This window comes from Odocoileus virginianus, unplaced genomic scaffold, assembly GCF_023699985.2.
Source record: "Odocoileus virginianus isolate 20LAN1187 ecotype Illinois unplaced genomic scaffold, Ovbor_1.2 Unplaced_Contig_13, whole genome shotgun sequence".
Classification (NCBI taxonomy): domain Eukaryota; kingdom Metazoa; phylum Chordata; class Mammalia; order Artiodactyla; family Cervidae; genus Odocoileus; species Odocoileus virginianus.
In genome coordinates, this window is record NW_027224330.1 from 72,355 (window position 1) to 94,219 (window position 21,865).

The window sequence follows — 21,865 nt, forward strand, 5'->3', positions numbered from 1 at the left end:
AATTCCCTTCTAACTACTCCTGTTTCTCAAGGTGGGAGAAGACCAAGTTCCCTTGGTCTTAAGTTCCCTTAACCCTTCAGATTCTTCTGATGGGACAAAGACCTCACTTCCCACCAGAGGGACAATCCAAGATTTTTATCAGCTGATCTGCCCCTGATATCAGAGTCAATTTGAGCACTATTTTGTGTGTGTGTGTATATATATATATATATATGTTTTTTTTTTTTCACACTGTTCATTGGGTTCTCAAGGCAAGAATACTGAAGTGATTTGCCATTCTTTTCTCCAGTGGACCACATTCTGTCAGTTTTCATTCCAATCCCAAAGAAAGGCAATGCCAAAGAATTCTCAAACTACCACACAATTGCATTAATCTTACATGCTAGTAAAATAATGCTCAAAATTCTCCAAGCCAGGCTTCAGCAATATGTGAACCATGAACTTCCAGATGTTCAAGCTAGTTTTAGAAAAGGCAGAGGAACCAGATATCAAATTGCCAACATCCACTGGATCATCAAAAAAGCAAGAGAGTTCCAGAAAAACATCTATTTCTGCTTTATTGACTATGCCAAAGCCTTTGACTGTGTGGATCACAATAAACTGTGGAAAATTCTGAAAGAGATAGGAATACCAGACCACCTGACCTGCCTCTTGAGAAACCTGTATGCAGGTCAGGAAACAACAGTTAGAACTCTACATGGAACAACAGAATGTTTCCAAACAGGAAAAGGAGTACATCAAGGCAGTATATTGTCACCCTGCTTATTTAACTTATATGCAGAGTACATCATGAGAAATGCTGGGCTGGATGAAGCACAAGCCAGAATCAAGATTGCTGGGAGAAATATCAATAACCTCAGATATGCAGATGACACCACCCTTATGGCAGAAGTGAAGAGGAACTAAAAAGCCTCTTGATGAAAGTGAAAGAGGAGAGTGAAAAAGTTGGCTTAAAGCTCAACATTCAGGAAACTAAGATCATGGCATCCGGTCCCATCACTTCATGGCAAATAGATGGGGAAACAGTGGAAACAGTGGCTGACTTTATTTTTTGGGGTTCCAAAATCACTGCAGATGGTGACTTCAGCCATGAAATTAAAAGACGCTTGCTCCTTGGAAGGAAACTTATGACAAACCTAGACAGTATATTGAAAAACAGAGACATTACTTTGTTAACAAAGGTCTGTCTAGTCAAGGCTATGGTTTTTCCAGTGGTCATGTATGGATGTGAGAGTTGGACTGTAAAGAAAGCTGAGCACCGAAGAATGGATGCTTTTGAACTGTGGTGTTGGAGAAGCCTCTTGAGAGTCCCTTGGACTGCAAGGAGATCCAACCAGTCCATCCTAAAGGAGGTCAGTCCTGGGTGTTCATTGGAAGGACTGATGCTGAAGCTGAAACTCCAATACTTTGGCCACCTGATGCGAAGAGCTGACTCATTTGAAAAGACCCTGATGCTGGGAAAGATTGAGGGCAGGAAGAGAAGGGGACGACAGAGGATGAGATGGTTGGATGGCATCATTGACTCAATGGACATGGGTTTGGGTGGACTCTGGGAGTTGGTGATGGACAGGGAGGCCTGGAGTGCTGAGGTTCATGGGGTCGCAAAGAGTCGGACACGACTGAGTGACTGAACTGAACTGGTCTATATTTTAGCTATAAAACTATGACTACAGAAAGGAAAGATGACTTTTTGACACAGGATGGCCATGATATTCTTTAGACTCTGGAGAAAACTGGTTAAAATGAAATTTTTTTTTCTTGGAAACTGCAAAACCAGTTCTTTTTGCATATGCAATTAAAAACAACTAGCTTGTTAAAAGGCCTGCCTAGGGAAAAGCTTGAAGTTAACCCTTTCCATGTCCTTGAAATACACTGCCCACTTTGCCTGAGACCTCAGCCTTTGGCAGCTAGAACTTTAAGCCAAAAAAAAAAAAAAAAAAGGTCCAAGAGATGTGTTAAATCTCAGGCAGGAAACTATGAGATCTCTGTCTGTCTGGATTTATGTATGTCTCAGTGTGTGTCTTTTGTTTTTTTTTTAATAATATTGCTGAAGTTGTAAATGAGTTCTAATTTAATTGGCCTAAAGAAAAGTAAGCGCTTACAAATCAGACAATTCTAAATACAAGAGAAATTAACCTAAATGAATTTCAGATTCATGTGAACTGGGAAATATTCAATATTAAATATCTAGTATTAATGTTTGTTTGCTAATCTAATATAGACATATCTGAGTCATTAAGCATAGGATTTTCATTCTGTGCTTTGGTTTATTATAAGCTAAATATTGTTATATTGCTGTATCTGTTATAAGTTTGTCAACAAGGAAAGTACCTCTAGGGGGAAAAAAAAAAGAACAAAACTCATAAAAAAAAAGTAAATGAGATATGAGTTTTTAGATAAACTATTAAGAATAATTATACTTTAGAAATGTCTGTCTAAAATAGTCTTTCCAGATTTTGGTAACCTGAATTTCTAGGGTTGTGCTAAACTAAGTGACAGAAGTTTATTGAATAGCTAGGTCATTTCCAAATAAAATAAGATTCTGAAACATTCATTACTGAACACTAACTTCCTCTTACAGAGAAACTAGAGATTTTGGACTATTAATGAATAATGTTTGATGCCATCCTGAGATGTTCTCTAGAATTTTTTTTTTAGAAATTATCACTGGTATTTATGTTCACCAATCTATAGAATGCTAATATAAAGGTCAGTTCTTGGTTGCTTAAGGAAAGTAGGATGTGTGTTTTCAGTAAAGAAGGTATGAGGAATGAAATTACATTTTATGAAGGGAAAAGGAAGTAGGTCTGACTTACAGGTGGCTGTTTCAGGATGGGAGAACAAAGTAATGGGTACAGAAAGTGATAAGAAGGTTTTATGGAAAGTGGACCCCAAGGGAAGAGTTTTGTGCATAAATACAAGTTTTCTTGAGATGTTGAACTGCCTTTGATAATGGATTTTAAGTTTCTTTACCTCTGAAGTGATCTCATCTATGTTTACTTTGAAATTTTCTTTGTTACTTTGGTTAAGTGAATATAATGTTTCACAGTGATCTATATGATTCTATCAGTGTTATAAACCCTTTTGATATTTATTGACAAAACTTCCTAAATAACTTGACTTCTAGCTGACTTTGGGATGCTTCAGAGGGCCCCTGAGACATCCCAAAGAGCTATTAAACTACCTGGGTTCATTGGACATGTTAAATTACATGGGAAGTACTGTTGAAGGGGTGATAAATCTTCTCAGGTTATACTGTATGGTTGATGTTACTAATATAGATATCCTAAAATTATGTGGAATTCATATAGATCTGATATGCCCTGATAAAATGTGGTCAATTATAATTCTAGTTATCATGTTAAAGTGTTACAAGTTTTGTTTGTTTGTTATCTGGTAAACTGGTAACAGACTGGAATTTAGTCTACTCTCTATGTTAAGAGAACAAAGTTTTCTTAGAATGCAGCTTTTGATAACAGATTATGAATTTCTTTGCCTTTAAGTGATTTATATTTGTTTTTAAAATCTTTTGTTACTTTGGTAAAGAAGCATTATTTAAGATTATGGTACATGTAGACAAGTTCATTCTGCTTCTACAAAAAATAAGCCCTCACGGTTAGACTTTTGCTATCCTGATGTCTTTAAAACATGGCTACAGTCTACTACAAAACAGGAAATTAAAAATGGGTGAACAATAGCTGTAAATCAAAGAGTCAGGGCTATGGGAAATCCAAGACGGCCACTTGGCTTTCCCCAGCTCCCTGACAAACCTCATTTTTATTTGATGGGTTAAAGCCTTCCCTGGCTACAGGGTTAATGCTCTCACAATGACAAAAAAATTATATTTCACTTAATATTAAGTTCTAGTTTTGTTAATTAAGGTCTGTGTTTACTAAGACTCACTTCTGAGATAGTTCCTTGTTGTTATGTTATATTGCTAAAAGGTTTAATTAAGTTATTAAAAAGGACACTCTAAGTTTGTTTCTAAAGCTTATCTCAATAACCAATCTTTGGATAAAGGTCAGATGCTCCATGATGTACAACCAGGAGATTAACACCTGGCTATAATCATTTAACTAAGTCAGATGACCTGGGGTATACTGGGCTATACCTAATGAAAGTTCTTGACTTAAATTCTTGCTTGTGACCTTACTAATAACTGCTAGCTATATTATTTTCTATGTCACTTGTTTCAGAAGATTGTTTCTTATGTTACTCCATATGAGATCAATGATTGTAATAACATAACTCTAGATATGGGAAGAAGCAACAAGAGGGAATATTTTCCTGGACCAAGAGGCTAGTGGGACAGGTATGGGGCAGAGACTTTTGCTACTCACAAGGCCTGGTCCAGTGATAGGCACACAGATTGGGCCTATCAATGGGATCTTCCCTAGACCTGGAAACGTGCCTTCCCAGCACCGTGGGACACAAATGGCTATGAAATGCCCCCAAAGCATGGTCAAATATGTGGCTATGAAGGGACCCTGCTGACTGGAAGTTGGCACTTGCCAGCTGCCTCTACAAAGATTACATCATGACCACTGCAAGCTGCTGACCTTCAACATCCCCTGAAAGGAGTTCAGGGTGGAGATCAGAAATAAGGCACTCTGTGCTCTGGGAAAAACCCAGAAGAACTGGCCTTCAGATAGTCAGATGTTTTCAGGTAAAGATTTTATGAGCCCAAATTCTTGCATCTTCTCATACCTAGAGAAACACTAACATCACGAACCAATGTCTTTGTCTACTCCTGGTTCTCCTGGCTAGCTCCTCAGCAGCTTTTCTACTTCTATTAATCTTTGGGCCATGTACCTTTAACTTTCTTGTTAAGTTTGTTTCTTCTAGAATACAACAAATCTCCAAGTGATAGTTTGACAAGAATATTCCCTGGCCAACACCCAGACAATGCTGAAACAAGCCACCTTATCATTCCATGGACTCTCATCTCCCTCTGTAAATGCACCCTGACAGAGAGCAGGCAAAGGGAACCCAGAGCCCCATGATGCCCCTGTACAGCCTGAAGAAGCCAGAGTGGTCATCGCCCCTTTTCCCCTGAGACTGGGTTCCCAAATGCCTGAGAAGGGAAATAGGTAGATAGTTAGACATGAGCAGGGTATCAAAAGGGGCCAAAGAATTGGCCCTAAAAATAAAGAGAGGGAGGAATGTGGTGACCCAAGGATGAAAAGACCAGATAAATGCAGGGATAAATGCAGGATCAGAAAAACCATGCACTTATCGTCTTTCCTTTTCCCACATTGTAACTATTAACAGATTTCAGGTCCTCCTGAGCAGTATAACCTGTCTCCCCGCTACCCCATAGGGAGAAGGTATTTGCCTTACTCTTCCCCCACTCAGTATATGTGCCTCATCCAATCAGCAAATGACCCACAAGACCCCTATCCCACTCCTTGTACCCTGTGTATGAAGTGGACTAAGGACCCCTGTTCAGCGTCGGTTCTCCCTTGAGCTGGCCTGCTGTTCTAACAGTGTCTCCCACTCTAATAAACTTTATTTCCCTCTCATTCTGTCTCATGTCTGGAAATTCTTTTCCAACCCATGCCCAGACCATGACAATAGATGGTATGAAGAAGAGGAAATTAGAATATTTTATTCTATATTGTTCTCAAATTGAAATATTATTTTTGACAGAGTTGAAATGAAAATTTTGTACAGATGTATGTTGAAAAAAATGGAGAACTATACAGATGTCATGAAACAATTGGTACTTCCCTGAGGGGTAAGAGGAAAAATTTACAGAATCACAGAGCATAATGTGTCATTTAGCAGCTCCAGACAGCACACAGCATCTTTCAGCAGATAGAGCAAAGGGCAAGGAGGAAGGGTCCACGTCTGTTTCTGGCATAGATTGCTTTGGGACCTGGAGGAGTAGAGTCTCACCTTTTTGAACTCAGGTCACCCCATATGCTAAGAAAATCCCCCCCCAAAAAAAGAAAAGAAAAAGAAAATCCATAACTCAAAGATATGTTGTGCACCAATTTTGACATCTATAACCACAGGCAGATTTCAAAAATCAAGGCTACCGCAAAGCAGTGACTATTTATTCTGTCTCTCCATAATTTACAGAATTAATAAAGAATTGCAATAGTCAGCCACCAATTGGATGCCTATTGGAAAATTCTTGTTTGCTTTACACTTTGCTTGCCCTGGAACCCGTCACTCTTATCCACTTTTTCTTTGCATGAAATTTAAATAGAATGCAATTCTAGCTAGATTTGTTATTTAAATTGCAGTCTCCATACTCTCCTTGGGAAGTTGAAGTATCTATATAGGTAAGGCTGGAGTTAGGCAAAAAGATAAGCTGGGGATCAAACCCGTGTTTGTTACATCTCCTGCACTGGCAGGCATGTTCTTTACCACGAGCACCACCCACCATATGTGAGCCCAAAATTCAGGGTCACAGCATCACACCCGATGTGAAGAGCTGATTCATTGGAAAAGACCCTGATGCTGGGCAAGATTGAGTGCAAAAGCAGAAGAGGGTGGCACAGGATGAGATCGTAGATAGCATCACCTGCTCAATGGACATGAGTTTGAGCAAACTCTGGGAGATAGTGAAGAACAGAGGAGCCTAGCGTACTGCAGTCCATGGGGGTCACAGAGAGTTAGACACAACTAACCACTGAATAACAATGACAAAGCTGTTACACATGAATTAGGTAAAGTTCATTGTCTTCATTTGCTCCTTTACAATCTATCCTTTTCCAGCATCGAGTTAGATGCTAACTTTATACTTCTCTCAATTATTATCTTCATTATTTAGAAAAATATAACACAAATGAGAAATTTGAAGATTAAGTTTATAGTTAAAAACACTACCTCTGTCTTACAGCTTGGTGCACAATATGGAAAATGATACTTTTCTTACATGAACCATCAAACTGCTGGGTAGTTAGAATAGGAAACAGGAGTCCAGAATGGTGGTGGCTAAAAGACAAGGAAGGGAAAAGCCCATGAAAATAGAACAAAGGAAGGTCCAAGGACCAGAGTGAGGACCTCAGGTAGAACAAACAGCACTCCTGGCTAGCCCAATTTACATAGGGCAGGCCCAGGGGGAGGAGAAAAAACATATAAAAAGAGGAGCCAAAGGGCCAGGGGTCTCTCTCTCTCTCTTCTCTTTGCATCTTTTGGGTTGGCATGCCCTCACACCTCGAGGATGTATTTTCCTTTATTTTCTAAATAAAACTGAGCTGTAACATGGAGCTGTAACACTGATCTGTCCAAGAGCTGTGACAGTCTGTCCAAGGGCTTTAACGTCTGTCACTTCAAATTTTTGTTGTGATGAGACAGAACCAAGGAAATTACACACTCCCACAACAAAACCAAATCCCCAGATAAAGGCAAACACAAGAAAGTCTCCACACCTTATAGAAGAGATCATTTTCTTTCTTACCAAATGCTTGGTTTTCAAAACATTATGTGACTTCACATTGTTTAATCTTTGTGGTCTATTATCTAACCTTCTTGGGAATTGACTTCAGTAAGTACAATGTTCTCACAGTCCCCTTCCATCAATTCAGTTACATTGACCCATAGGTATATTTTGGATACACTCACAAGCACATACACACATGCATACACATGTGCACACATACATACACATGCACATGGCTTTTTGACTTTGAAGAGTGATACAAAAACCAGAGGCCCCAGAACCTAAGACAGAAGTATGGAGAATTATCTGGGAAAACTTGGTTGCATTTTCAATATTGAGCCCAACACATGATGTATAGTCTTAGTGGATATTAGCACATTAGCAAAATCTTATTGTGGAAATGTGTTTTTAATATGTATGCATCACTGAATCACCTTGGTGTACACCTGAAAGTAACATAACACTGTAAATTTTTGCTGAATTCAGCTATACTTCAATTAAAAAAAGAGAAGCCTGTTTTGCCAGCTCTCTTAAACTGGTCCAGGCAACACAGTACCTTCCGCAGGGGCTTGAGCTTGGTCTCCATGATGAAGTCATATTTGCACAGCTCACAGCAGCGTGTGTCAGAGCTCTTGATCCACTGGTGCAGGCAGGCCTGGTGCACGAAGCGTAGGGTGCCTGTGCAGCGGCAGGGCGTGATGAGTGGGCTCTCCTCGTCCCCTTCGCAGTGACAGATCCTGGGGAGGACACAGCAAGCAGGTGAGATCTCCTAGGGTGCACACCATATCCTCCTCCTTGAGCATCCTAGGCTTATTGGGATCTACAACCTCACATTTGGAACCACAAATATTTCAATTCAACTTAATGCTGGAGCTAAATAAGTGGTCAATATTAATTTCCTTTCACTTGCTTTAGTCATTGCTGGACTCTTAGGTCATATCCTGGGGCTTTACACACCTGTATATCAAAAATGCACAATCATTCCTCCAGGGAAATAAATTTTAATAGACTAACTATTGAGCTGTGTCCCCACTTTTATCTATCAAAAGTCAGTGTCCCAACAGAAAGAGACCCACAGACTTAGAAAACAAATTAATAGCTGTTTGTTTGGATGTATAGTTAGGGAGTTTGGGAAGGTCATGTACACACTGCTTTATTTAAAATGGATAACCAACAAGAAGCTATCATATAGCACATGGAACTCTATTCAATGTTTTGTGGCAGCCTGGATAGGAGCAGTGTTTGAGGGAGAATGGATACATGTATATGTATGGCTAAGTCCCTTCACTGTTCACTTGAAACTATCACAACATTGTTAGTCAGCTATACTCCAATACAAAATAAAAAGTTGAAACAAACAAACAAACAAAAAAGTCAGTGTACCATTGTAAAGAAATTATACACACACACACACACACACACACACACAAATGTCAGTGTCCACAGGCACGAGCTTTCTTTCATATATTAAAGTTACAGTTTAGTATTCTAAGGAATGTTGGAATCTGGTAATCTCATTGTTTTATTTTGACAATAGTTTCAGAGGGTGTGTAATTTAGTACATATGATATTCTACCAATTTGAAAGAATTCTGAAAAAATTTAATGTGTTGTCATGGAATAAAGTGAATATAGACAGTATCAGCTTGGAAATATTACAAAAATTTTCCTAGGAAGATGCACATGTTTGTTCACAACAAATGGGCTAAACTTTAATAATCATCATTGTCATGAAAGTCTTTGGTTACAGAAAGTTCAGCTACAGCAAACAGTAAAGTTCAGCTACTGTTTTAAAATGTTAATTACTATGTCTTCCTAAAAGTTCTTATTTCAAGCAGTTTACTGAATTACTATGATTTCTAATGTTATAGATTCAGTCTATAAAATCTCCATTATTCTCATCTTCAAATTTTAAAAACTAACTTGTTTTCCTCATTGGATGAGATAAGCTTTTGATGGCATGAGATCACAAATTCAAATCTTACAACTTCAATAATTCTTATTATCTAGAAGCTATAGAAGTTGTTCCTAAATTTGATTAGAAATATTGCTTGAAATCTGTTAGAAATATGAACGGAATGTTCCCAGAACACTTGTATAGTTATTTTTTGGAGCTGAGTCATAGTGACAGGCTGGAAGAATGTTTGAATTACTACTGCTGTTCTTTCCTTTCAGCCATCTTCACCAGAAGCAGTGCTTTTTAAAAAGTGGATTTTAAAATATATTTATCTAACTCAACTGTCTCCCAGGGGAAATGCAGTGGTTGGTTGGTCAGATTGTTACTTCAATGAGATAACAGGAATTGAAACTTAACCCTCCCCTAACTTCAAAATAAAGAAGTATGACACAGTATGCTAATATTTTGAATCTCTTTTTCTTCAGTAAAGACAAAGTGAGCAAACAGCAACACTGACTTCAAAAGTTCTTTGGGTGGACAAGGGAAAGTTCAAAATCATTGTCTGCCTTCCCCTGGATGGAATTACAAAGTAGCAGTGTTGGGGGTAGCTGTCAAAGGCTGGCTTAGTGGGGAAAAGCTAAAAATTGAGATTGACATATATAGACTATTGACTGGGCTTCCTTTGTGGCTCACATGATAAAGAATCTGGCTGCAATGCAGGAGACCAGGGTTCAATCCTTGGGTTGGGAAGATCCCCTGGAGAAGGGAATGGCTACCCATTCCAGTATTCTTGCTTGGAGAATTCCATGGACAGAGGAGCCTGGCTGGCTATAGTCCATAGGGTCACAAAGAGCCAAACACAGTTGTGTGACTAGCACTTTTCCTTTATTTCATAAAATAGATAACCAGTGAGAATCTACTGTATGTCTCAGAAAACCCTACTCAGTGCTCTGTGGTGACCTAGACAGGAAGGAAATCCAAAAAAGAGGAGATGTGTGCACCTGTCACAGCTGATTCCCTTTGCTGTACAGAGAGACTAGCACAGCTTTTAAAGCAACTATAGTCCAATGAAAATTTATAAAAAGATAAAACTAAAAATTATCTCAGAGCCTACTTAATATGAAACTGAAATACGTCCTCTCTTCAAACCTGTAGATCCTAGGATCAAGGCTTAGTATAATTTATATCATACCTGTTGCTGATAGAGTATTGATCAGTAGATGCTCGTTGAGTCAAGAAATTGGTCAATCAACAAACTATAACTTATCATAAAAGTGACTAAGAAAAGCAAATCTAGGTTTCTAAAGCACATCATTTTTTTTAGCTGTAAATCTCCAATTAAAAAAATTATTTTTAATTCAAGGATAATTACAATATTGTGTTGGTTTCTGCCATATGTTAACATGGATCAGCCATAGGTATACATATGTCCCCTCCCTCTTGAAACTTCCTTCCACTCCCCACCCCATCTCACCCCTCTAGGTTGTCACAGAGCCCTGGATTGAGTTCCCTGCATCATGCAGCAAATTCACACTGGTTATCTCTTTTACATATGTTAATGTATATATTTCCATTAAAGCACATCATTTTTATGTAATACTTATTTTTGGGACAACTGAACCCTAACAAATTATACATTATGAGTGGCTAATATTTCTGAAGTCCTTTGAACCTGTTCTCTCACCGACTTCACACAGAGATCCTCCCTTAGATCAGGGGCCAGCACATTGTGGCGTGATACTTCCTTATGCATGTTTTGGCAGATAACGTTTCTTTTTTTTTGGACCACACCCACACACATATGGAGAAGGCAATGGCAACCCACTCCAGTACCCTTGCCTGGAAAATCCCATGGACGGAGGAGCCTGGTGGGCTGCAGTCCATGGAGTCGGACACGACTGAGCGACTTCACTTTTACTTTTCACTTTCATGCACCGGACAAGGAAGTGGCAGCCCACTCCAGTGTTCTTGCCTGGAGAATCCCGGGGATGGGGGAGCCTGGTGGGCTGCCGTCTATGGGGTCGCACAGAGTCGGACACGACTGACGCGACTTAGCAGCAGAAGCACACACGTATATGTATTGTTAAGAGCTGTGTTTATACTATAACAGTAGGCCTGAAGAAGATGCATGTGGCCACAAAGACTATCATCTTCACTATCTGACCCTTTGCAGGAAACGTTTACATTATGGTGATTCTGAGTTAAAGACAATGTCTGACTGTTATCAACAATGATGAAAACAAAGTTTATAAAATAAATCACCTCAACTTCTGCAAGTAACAAAAATTGAATTAAAAGTTCCAAGGAGAAGCATATGATAAAACCAAAAGCCCCCCCTGGCCTGTCACTGATGCCCGTTGACCCATAACAAGTCTGTAGGGACGGGGGAAAGTTTCTTATTTGAAAAAGAAAAATGTGCAGTTAATTCCATCTGATAATTTATGACCAAAAAAATGGGTCAAATGCTGCACAGCTTCCAAGATGGTTCTGAGGCTCTGAATTTTTGCAAACTTGAAAAAGCAATTCATCATAAGTGGATGAAAACAGGGACCTTGTTGATTCTAGACTGACCAGAACTGAACCTGACTGTTGTCAAGACTTCTTATGTCTAACACATTCTTTTAAAAAAATTTCTCCTGAAAATTACCTGAAGCATCACCAGCAATATTATTTTTTTTTCATAAAGTTAAGATTCTTTGCTGACAAAGGTCCATCTAGTCAAAGCTATGGGTTTTCCAGCAGTCAAGTATGGATGTGAGAGTTGGACTATAAACAAAGCTGAGTGCTAAAGAACTGATGCTTTTGAATTGAAGTGTGGGAGAAGACTCTTTTTTTAAAAAAATTTTTTATTTATTTATTTTTTATTAAGTTGGAGGCTAATTACTTTACATCATTACAGTAGTTTTTGTTATACATTGAAATGAATTAGCCATGGATTTACATGTATTCCCCATCCTAGTCCCCCCTCCCACCTCCCTCTCCACCCGATCCCTCTGGGTTTTCCCAGTGCACCAGGCCCGAGCACTTGTCTCATGTACCCAACCTGGGCTGGTTATCTGTTTCACCCTAGATAATATACATGTTTCAATGCTGTTCTCTTGAAACATCCCACCCTCGCCTGGGAGAAGACTCTTGAGAGTCCCTTGGACTGCAAGGAGATCAAACCAGTCAATCTTAAAGGAAATCAGTTCTGAATATTCATTGGAAAGACTGATGCTGAAGCTGAAACTCCAATACTTTGGCCACCTGATGCGAAGAACTGACTCATTTGAAAAGATCCTGATGCTAGAAAAGATTGGGAGGACATGGGGACGACAGAGGATGAGATGGTTGGATGGCATCATCAACTTAGTGCACATGAGTTTGAGCAAGTTCTGAGAGATGGTGATGGACACGGAAGCCTGGCATGCTGCAGTCCATGGGGTCACAAAGAGTTGGACATGGCTGAGTGGCTGAACTGAACTGAAGATTATTTCCCATCAGGAAAATAAAAAGTTTGGCTCATTTTCATTTCTGTTGCACAAGATTTCTTTTTACATGGTTTTAACATTTTGAAATTTTTCTTTTTTTCCCCCATTTATTTTTATTAGTTGGAGGCTAATTACTTAACAATATTGTAGTGGTTTTTGCCATACATTGACATGAATCAGCCATGGATTTACATGTGTTCCCCATCCTGATCCCCTCCTCCCACCTCCCTCCCCATCCCATTCCTCTGGGTCTTCCCTGAGCATCCAGCCTGGGCTGGTGATCTGTTTGACCCTTGATAATATACATGTTTTGATGCTGTTCTCTCAAAAAAAAAAAAGAAAGAAATTTTTCTAAGTTATCCAACTCATGTTGGTTCCCAAGAGTCTTTTTCAAACCATGTTGAGACTGTTCTAAATGGATTCGAAAGCTAAATATCAATTTCAAATACCTACTAGAAATGAAAAATAAAGTGATAGTGCCATTACAGAAAGAATTAAACAATTCTTAATTGACACTTCACACAAACCATAATTGCTAAATTTTAAATGAAAACATAGTAATAAAAATACAAACATGCTTTTTCCAATATAATAATCATATAGAGAAAATGAGTTCAATAATAAAAATGCATTATAAAATAATCATAATTTTTATGCACGTTCACTTTATAGGAAATTGAGGCTTGGAATTAAGTGATTTTTAAAATCATTGGTGATCTACATTGGTGTCTGTCACCTGGTGGAAGGAACAGGTTGAATTCATAGATTTTATTGGCATTTTAGTATTTTAACTGGCTGTTTATAGTCCAACCAACACGTGTTAGGTTTTCACCATTTATGACTTGAATGGTTATCTACTTTCATATAATTTCTAGCTTTCTGTAAAGAGTGGACCACAAAATACTATTTAGCAAATTAAATTTTACAAAGTGTGTGTGTGTTTGAAGCTTCAAGCCCCCCTTTAATGTTTAAGAAAAGTAGGCTTCTTCTTTTTTTTTTCTCCCCAGTCTTATGTACCTTAAAATGACCTCCATTTCCTGTTCCCTATCCATTTGTAAAGACACCTTGGTTCAGGTAAAATAATATTTTTTATTCAAAAGTTTTTTTTTTTTTTAATAATTTATCTTTGTGAAGGCCATAGTGACTAGGCAACTTTAGAATTCTTTTCATTCACTCAATCATTATTTCATTTGGTCACGTTTTCTTAGTTCTTGCTACATGGAAAGAAAATCAGATACTAGCATCAACATGTGGGGTGACTGGAGAGAGAGAGAAAAGAATCTGGAGGCAGGGACCTTATTTGGGCAATGATTATAAACATCTAGGTATTACAAAGAGGAATCACTTCACACTGGCCAGAATTGTCATCATAAAAAAATCTATAAACACTAAATACTGGGGAGGATGTGGAAAAAAAGGAAGCCTTCTTACACTGTTTGTGAGAATGCAAGTTGGTACAGCTACTATGGAAAACAGTACGGAAGTTATTTAAAAAAACTAAAAAGATTTACCATATGACCTAGCAATCCCACTCCTGGGCATCTACCTGGGGAAAACCCTAATTTGAAAAGATATGTGTATTCCAATGTTCATCACAACACTATTTAGAATAGCCAGGATATGGAGGTAATCTAAATATCTATCAACAGAGGAATGGATAAAGAAGATATGGCACATAAATACACTGCAATATTGTTGCTTAGTGTTACTAGGTCATGTCCAACTCTTTTGTGACCCTGTGGACTCTAACCCACCAGGATCCTCTCTCCATGGGATTTTCCAGGCAGAACACTGGAGTGGGTTGCCATTTCCTTCTCCAGGGGATCTTCCCAACCCTGGGGATTCAACCAGTATCCTGCATTGGCAGGCAGATCCTTAACATTGAGCCATTTATCCATTAAAAAAGAACAAAATAATGCCATTTTCAGCAACATGGATGGACCTAGAGATTGTCATACTGAGTGAAGTAAGTTAGACAGAGAAAGACAAATATAGAATATCACTTATATGTGGAATCAAAAAAAGGGTACAAATGAATTTATCTATGAAACATAAATCTAATAAGGACCTACTGTATAGCATAGTGAACTCTACTCAAAACTCTATAATGGAAAAAATATTTAAAAAAAAGAGTGGTGATATCTATCTATCTATCTATCATCTATCTATCTATCTATCATCTATCTATCTATCTGTCTATCTATGACTGATTCACTTTGCTGTACACCTGAAATTGAACACAGCATTGTAAATCAAGTATACTCCAGTAAAAATTGAAAAATAAAAGAATCTGAAGCAATATGGTGACACTGGGGAAGAGATGGGAGACAGCCTACAGAATGTGCCAAGGTCTCCAAGGACCCCAGCTTGGTTTCCATGACTACAAGCTTTGGAGACAAAGCACTTCTATAACATGGAACTCTTAGAGTCAGTCATCCCCATAACCTTCAAACAGCATCTCAACTCTCTTCCCATATTCCATGTCACCTTCTCATTTGCTATTTTCTCATTCCCTACTTATATTTCCCCCCATACTTCATTTCCAAGCTTTGAGCACAGTATCTATGGACACGGCTGTGTTTGTAATGATTTAATTTGGATGTTATCTTTCCTCAAAGCTAGTCATCATTCTTCAGAGTTTGGCACCTATTTGGTGCCCATTTTTAGCCTTTCAAAGGACTAACTCTTGCTTTATTAACTTTTAATTGCTTTTTAATCACTATTTTATTTCCTCTGATCTTTATTATTTCCTTCCTTCTGCTGACTTTAGATTTTGTTTGTTCTTTTTCTAATTCTTTTAGGTGGTAGGTTAGGTTGTTTATTTGATATTTTTCTTATTTTTTTGAGGGTGGTCTCTATTGTTATTAACTTCCCTGTAAGAGCTGCTTTAGAGGGGCCTAGTGCTCTCCAGTCCGTGGGTTGCAAGAGTTGGTCACAACTTAGTAACTAAAGCACATAGGTTTGGCCTGGCTGCATTTTGGGGCACCCATTCTTAGAATTCACTTTCCTAAGCTAAAAGTGATTAGAATGTATGGTGGGCAGAAGCCATGTTGAAAGGTAGTAAGCAGCATATGAGAAATTAGTGCTCAAATAAATGAGTAAGGAGATATGATCTCTCTTTTTGAGAAATATAGCAACACAGTGAAAGGATAGCAGACTAGAGAAAATTTTAGTTTTCATTTGCATTTCATTTTGTTTTCACAGTAAAAGTGAGCGTGTTCATAAGCAGAAGTGAAGGTGTCACAGACAGGGAGACATTTAAAGAAATAATCAAGCAAGAGAATGACCCATGGTCAGACGAAGTTTCTTGAGAAGTTAGGGGAGTGTGGGTAAAGAAAGGATGGCAGTGGAATATCTTTGGATAAGTGCAAGGATACCCAGGGGGGAAGCCAACAGTTTCCCATGAGCAAAAAACAGAGGAGGAACATTGGTGAAGATAGAGGGGAGGTGGGGGAAGGGGAAATGCAGCAGCTGAGCCTAAAGGATGGTCTTACTATCTTCCCTGACACAACGGACAACAGGTAATGAAAGGGAAGGCAGGGAGGCATGGTGCTTAAGGTCTCACAGAGGCTCTAAATGATTAAAGAAAGCCACTGGGAGAATGTGATGGAAAATTAAGCAAGCATGAATATCACAATTGTGGAGCAGCGGTGAGGTCCCAGATCAGATGAGATATATGGGTTTATGGTGGACATTCTCTGACTCTGATGCTCATTAGTCAGTGTGATCCTACAGCGGGTAACACAACCTCACTGTCTCAAGATCACCAGGTCAGGATAGGGAAGGCCAGAAGTGAAGGATTCTGGCACATCAGAGAAGATGGTATGAAAATAGTTGTCACAGAGTCTAGATGAACTGAGCAGGGAAGCCAGTGAAACCATCCCATGGACCCTGTGCTCTCAGAGGCCAAAATACACAGTGATGCTGAAGAACTGATATTGACAATGGGAGGAAATAGGACAAAAATTGTCTCTATATAGAGGATGCATTCATCTCTCTTAAGGATTAGTTCACCTCCCTTTTGTTGTATTTTTCCATTGTCACAGAAAAAAATAAAAATAAAATTTATAGAATTATTTGGTGTTTAAAATTCACAAACAAATCTTATATTGACTCACATCTTTGTTCTCTGCTCCAGTAAACTGGAGAAGATCTCCATCTAGTCATGTGTAGAATTAAGTTAAAAATAACTCTTAGGGTGTCAGGAAGATTAAGTAAAAGAGTAAGTACCTGGCATATAGTATTCAGCCAAATATTTGTTCATTTTTTTATGGCTAAATTTGTTAATTTTAGCATGCGATCTACTGCTACTGCTACTATTAATTTGGTTTATCAATGTTATTGCTTCCAGTGCATTGGACTAAGAGCTTTTTAGCACTGAGTTTGTTAAGTTGCTTACAGCAAGCACTTGTAAGGTCAAGGTTATGAATTTGACTTCATTTAGGTGAGTTGTTATGACACATTGGAATCCTTAGGTTAGTTGTATCACAGACACATCTCAAAGAAATCTTGGCATGGGAGTACATTTAGGTATGTGCAGAGGAAAACTAGAATTGGATTTAGCTTCACTCTTCTGTATGTTGGTGACCTCAGACAAGTTTCCAGATAGTTGATTTTTTTTTAATCTGTAAAATTTATATGGTTATCACAGGTTCCAATAAGATATATGAGAAAATATTGCAAAATATAAATATTGTCCCAAAGCAGGTCATTACTACCAAAGTCAATGAAATAAACAAAAGTACTTCTAGGTAGTAAATGCAATGCACTGTATGCTTTTTATAAAAGCAACTCATTTTTTAATGTCTGTGTTTTACTTCATGGGACTGTCATTTTTCACCTCTAGGACTGTGATGTAAGTAAGGCAGATAATTCCAAATCTACTGTACTAATGAAATTACTTTTCTCTTAAGCTACCAGCACCCTCTTCACAGTCAAGTCTAAGGACCTTCTCTAGTTCTTCATCTTTCCTGATGTCCCCTAACCCCTCCTTCTTAAAGCTTCTTCCCTTTTTGTCTTATGTGACACTGTTTTTATATCACTACCCCAAAATCACTGCAGATGGTGATTGCAGCCATGAAATTAAAAGATGCTTACTCCTTGGAAGGAAAGTTATGGCCAACCTAGACAGCATATTAAAAAGCAGAGACATTACTTTGCCAACAAAGGTCCGTCTAGTCAAGGCTATGGTTTTTCCAGTAGTCATGAGAGTTGGACTATAAAGAAAGCTGAGTGCTGAAGAATTGATGCTTTTGAACTGTGGTGTTGGAGAAGATTCTTGAGAGTCCCTTGGACTGCAAGGAGATCCAACCAGTCCATCCTAAAGGAGATCAGTCCTGGGTGTTCATTGGAAGGACTGATGCTGAAGCTGAAACTCCAATACTTTGGCCACCGTGATGTGAAGAGCTGACTCATTTGAAAAGACCCTGATGCTGGGAAAGATTGAAGGCAGGAGGAGAAGGGGATGACAGAGAATGAGATGGTTGGATGGCATCACCGACTCAATGGACATGAGTTGGGTAAACTCTGGGAGTTGGTGATGGACAGGGAGGCCTGGAGTGCTGCGGTTCATGGGGTTGCAGAGTCAGACATGACTGAGCAATTGAACTGAACTGAACTGAACTGAACCCTTAAACTTGGGAAAAGTGAAATCAGAAGAGCATATAAGGTGATTGTAGGGACTGAAAGAGTGACTACTTATGGAAGACAGACCCAAAATATTTGGGGCTTAGAAATTTGAGATATGATGCTTGAGATAATCCTGTGCTAAGACATGACAGGTGAGTTACTATGTCGGGAATAATATGTTGATACTTTTCAGCATATCTAATTTCTTGGCTAAGTTTTGTCTACCTAATATTGTGGGCTTCCCTGGTGGCTCAGATGGTAAAGAATTTGCCTGTAATACAGGAGACCCAGGTTCAATCAGGTCACAAAAGCCACCTCTTAAAGTATGACTGTACTCATTTTGGTACAAATAAAAAATACTGAGTTTTATGTTTAACATCTTGGAGAGGAAAAAAAGGCACAGAAGGGGCTATTACACTGCAACTGTCTTTAGATATGTGACAAGCTATTGTGTGAAAGGCAGCTAGTTTATTCTGTCCCACACTGGATACAGGGAGTAGAAGTTAAAGAATATATCTATATATCTATACACAGAACTTTCCAAAGTTGAACTGGGCTTGCCGAGGAGATGTGGATTTCCCCTCATGAAAAGAACTCAAACATCAAACATAAGTAGAATGATACATGGCACGCATTAGTGTAAAAGAACTCAAGCATGGATATTTAAACTACGTGACTTTAGATTTCTAGTGTTGCCAGTATGTTTTTTTCCTTTCCCACAGGCCAAAGTCCTTGCTCCACCCCTGACATTTTTTTGCCAGCATTTCCCCTCTGCTTACCCTGTGTTTTATACTTAACCCTTTGATTTTTCCTTTCTACACTGACTGCTCCAGGGAGGCCATCCAGGCCCACCAAGTTCAAATATTGCTCCTGGACTTGTGACTTTAAAACATTTGTCTCCAAACCAACCGCTGCCCCCCCAATAGCAAGAAGTCTCAGCCAGTTCTTACTGGTTCCTACATATCACCATCTCCAAATTAGCTTCTCTTCCCAAAGATGCCATTCCATCAATATCTCATTCTCTTGTTTGCCTTTGTTTTTGAGACTTTGGGTAATTTGAATTCTAAATTCAAATTGTTATCAATATGGCAACACTTTTTATACCTTAGTGATTTTTCCTTCCTCTCAAAAAAATTATTTTCCTCCTTCTCATCCACACTGCAATTGCTCTGGTAGTTTTGAATTGTCAACGGATACACAAACTGTCTTTAAGACTTTGTTCCTTCCAAATTATTATTTTTAAAATACTTTATTTATGTATTTATTTAGCTGCACCAGGTCATATTTGCAGCATGTGAGATCTGATTCCCTGACCAAGGATTGAACACAGGCCCCTCTATTGGGAGTGTGGGGTCTTAGCCACTGGATCATCAGGGAAGTCCTCCAAATCATTCTTTAAACATGCAGTTAGTTATTCAGATCCTCTTAAAATAATGTCATTCTTCAAGAACCCTATCATCAACCAAATAAAATCCAAATTATCTCACCTGGCTTTCAGCTAACCCTCTGTAATTTGAATTTTCCTTACCCATTCTACTGTATCTCCTCTTAATCCCTAACACCCAGGCATAGCAGCATGCTACAGAATTTACTTATAGGATAGCTGAGAAGCTTCGAGTTATGATACAAATAAGTTACCACTGTGCCAAGATCTTGATTCCTCAGTCTAGAGGGCAGTTTCAGGGTCCTGGGTGTGTGTGGTCTATTAATCCCAGTTAATTCACAAATTTTGTGTTCTGCATGTGTCATTACCTGGAAAATGTTGGGGAAAATGATGTGGTTGCTAACAGTAGCATCAGTTTTGCTGGTCATGTCTGTTAAATCACTTAATCTCTGGTGCTTTCAAGTTCTTCATGAATAAAATAGGAAAATAGCACTGTCTACTTCATAGGGTTGTTTATAAGAATAAGTTAATTAAGTATTGATAAAGATCAAACAATATATTTTTTTTCCAATTCACGCTTAGGTGTATATTTCCTCAGCCTATTGCCTTCTGAGACTAGTTGCCTCTGGGAATTTTCTCAAATGTGATCTCAGCCCCCTGAGACCCTCTTACTTCATCTAAATTTAAGCTGCCTTTAAGACTCACATCCTTCTTGAAATAGACTCTAGACCTTCTTTGCTTACGAGTTTTGAGGTATTATTGTTCTTAATACAGATTTGGTGTTTGTGATTTGTTTTTTCATCTATGCAAGTTCTGCTATTATAAGCAGAATACATTCTTATATATTAATTTTGAGGAGTAGGATTTTCTTTATATGGAAAGAATAGCAGGATATTAATAGCAATTTAAATGATGACAGTGTTAAAAAGTCAGCATAAAGATGGTCCACAAATGGATCAGTGATACTATATTTTAAAGTGTTGTTTAAACATGTACAGACCAAAAGAGATATCCTAGTTTAGTGAGATGACTTAGTAATTCTCAGAAGATGTCTCCAACTACCAGTGTTCTGTTTATGTTTCGGGAAAGCTCGCTTATAATGAAAGTGAGAAATGTATGACCCTTACACATACCATGTAATCTTTATTTGCATTTGAGGAAGTAAGCTGAGATGTACCAATTTTATACCCTATCTGAGCATCAGAGGAAGTCAAGCAAACTGATCTTCTGTAGAAAGGAGAAGTAACTCTTATTTAAAAAGCAGAGAAGAAGATGGACAGTATTTAGTATTATTCTTACCAACAGTTGTTTCCAGCAACTCTAAGTGATATGGTGCCAAAATATATTTTGGAGTTAAAAGAAAAAAGCCTTGCAAATCAGATTTCTAAGATTTCCCCACAGAGATGAAGTATTATAAGCTACCATTCAGTCTGGAATTTAAAATATTTTGTAAATTTTAATTAAAAATACAATTATGACATAAAACAAAAATATGTTATAGAGAGTGATATGATATTTGTAATCATAAGTTTTGTCATTCTGAATCTTCAATCTTTTTAACATCTACAGATGAGTGACAACTCTTCACACACAAATGACTTTTTAACATGTTTTGTTTTTTCAAGAGTATTTTCAACTTGAAAAACCTGGCACATACCATGACTTCCTGAGTTTAATTTCATGCCCTAATTTGTCACCACTGACTTGGTCCCAACCCCAAACCATCTGCACAGAGTTGCAGGGAAGGACCAACCACAAAGGCAGGGAGATAGCAGCGCCCCTGGCTCCTCACTGGATCCTGGAGCGAGTTCAGAGTTCTTCCCATTGGACAGTAGACAATGGAAAAGAAGAAGACAGTGAACGATCACTTATGTCGATAATGGAAGCAGAGGCAGCAAAGGCCTATTTGAATTTACAGGTATTTTAGATCAGTGAGCTGCAATGGACTGGTAAGATGATATTTGAATTGCTCCTCTTGCAGCCTTATTGCCTCCTGTCAAACTGTTGACCCCAGGAGTTTACATTCTGATAGGGATCAGGGGTTGTCATAGGGACTCCTTCATTATTGGCTAGCCTAGTGATTCGGTCTCATAG

General features: G+C 38.4%; 1 protein-coding gene across 5 annotated transcripts in view; it reads right to left on the reverse strand.

Annotated features, from left to right (window-relative positions):
• The window catches only part of MARCHF1 (membrane associated ring-CH-type finger 1), a 1,143,673-nt gene that overhangs the window by 66,414 nt on the left and 1,055,394 nt on the right, over positions 1-21,865 (reverse strand). For all 5 annotated transcript variants that reach the window (XM_070464065.1, XM_070464068.1, XM_070464067.1 and 2 more), the window contains one exon: positions 7,950-8,130. In XM_070464065.1, coding sequence (XP_070320166.1) covers positions 7,950-8,130 — 181 coding nt within the window. The remainder of the gene's footprint in view (positions 1-7,949; positions 8,131-21,865) is intronic.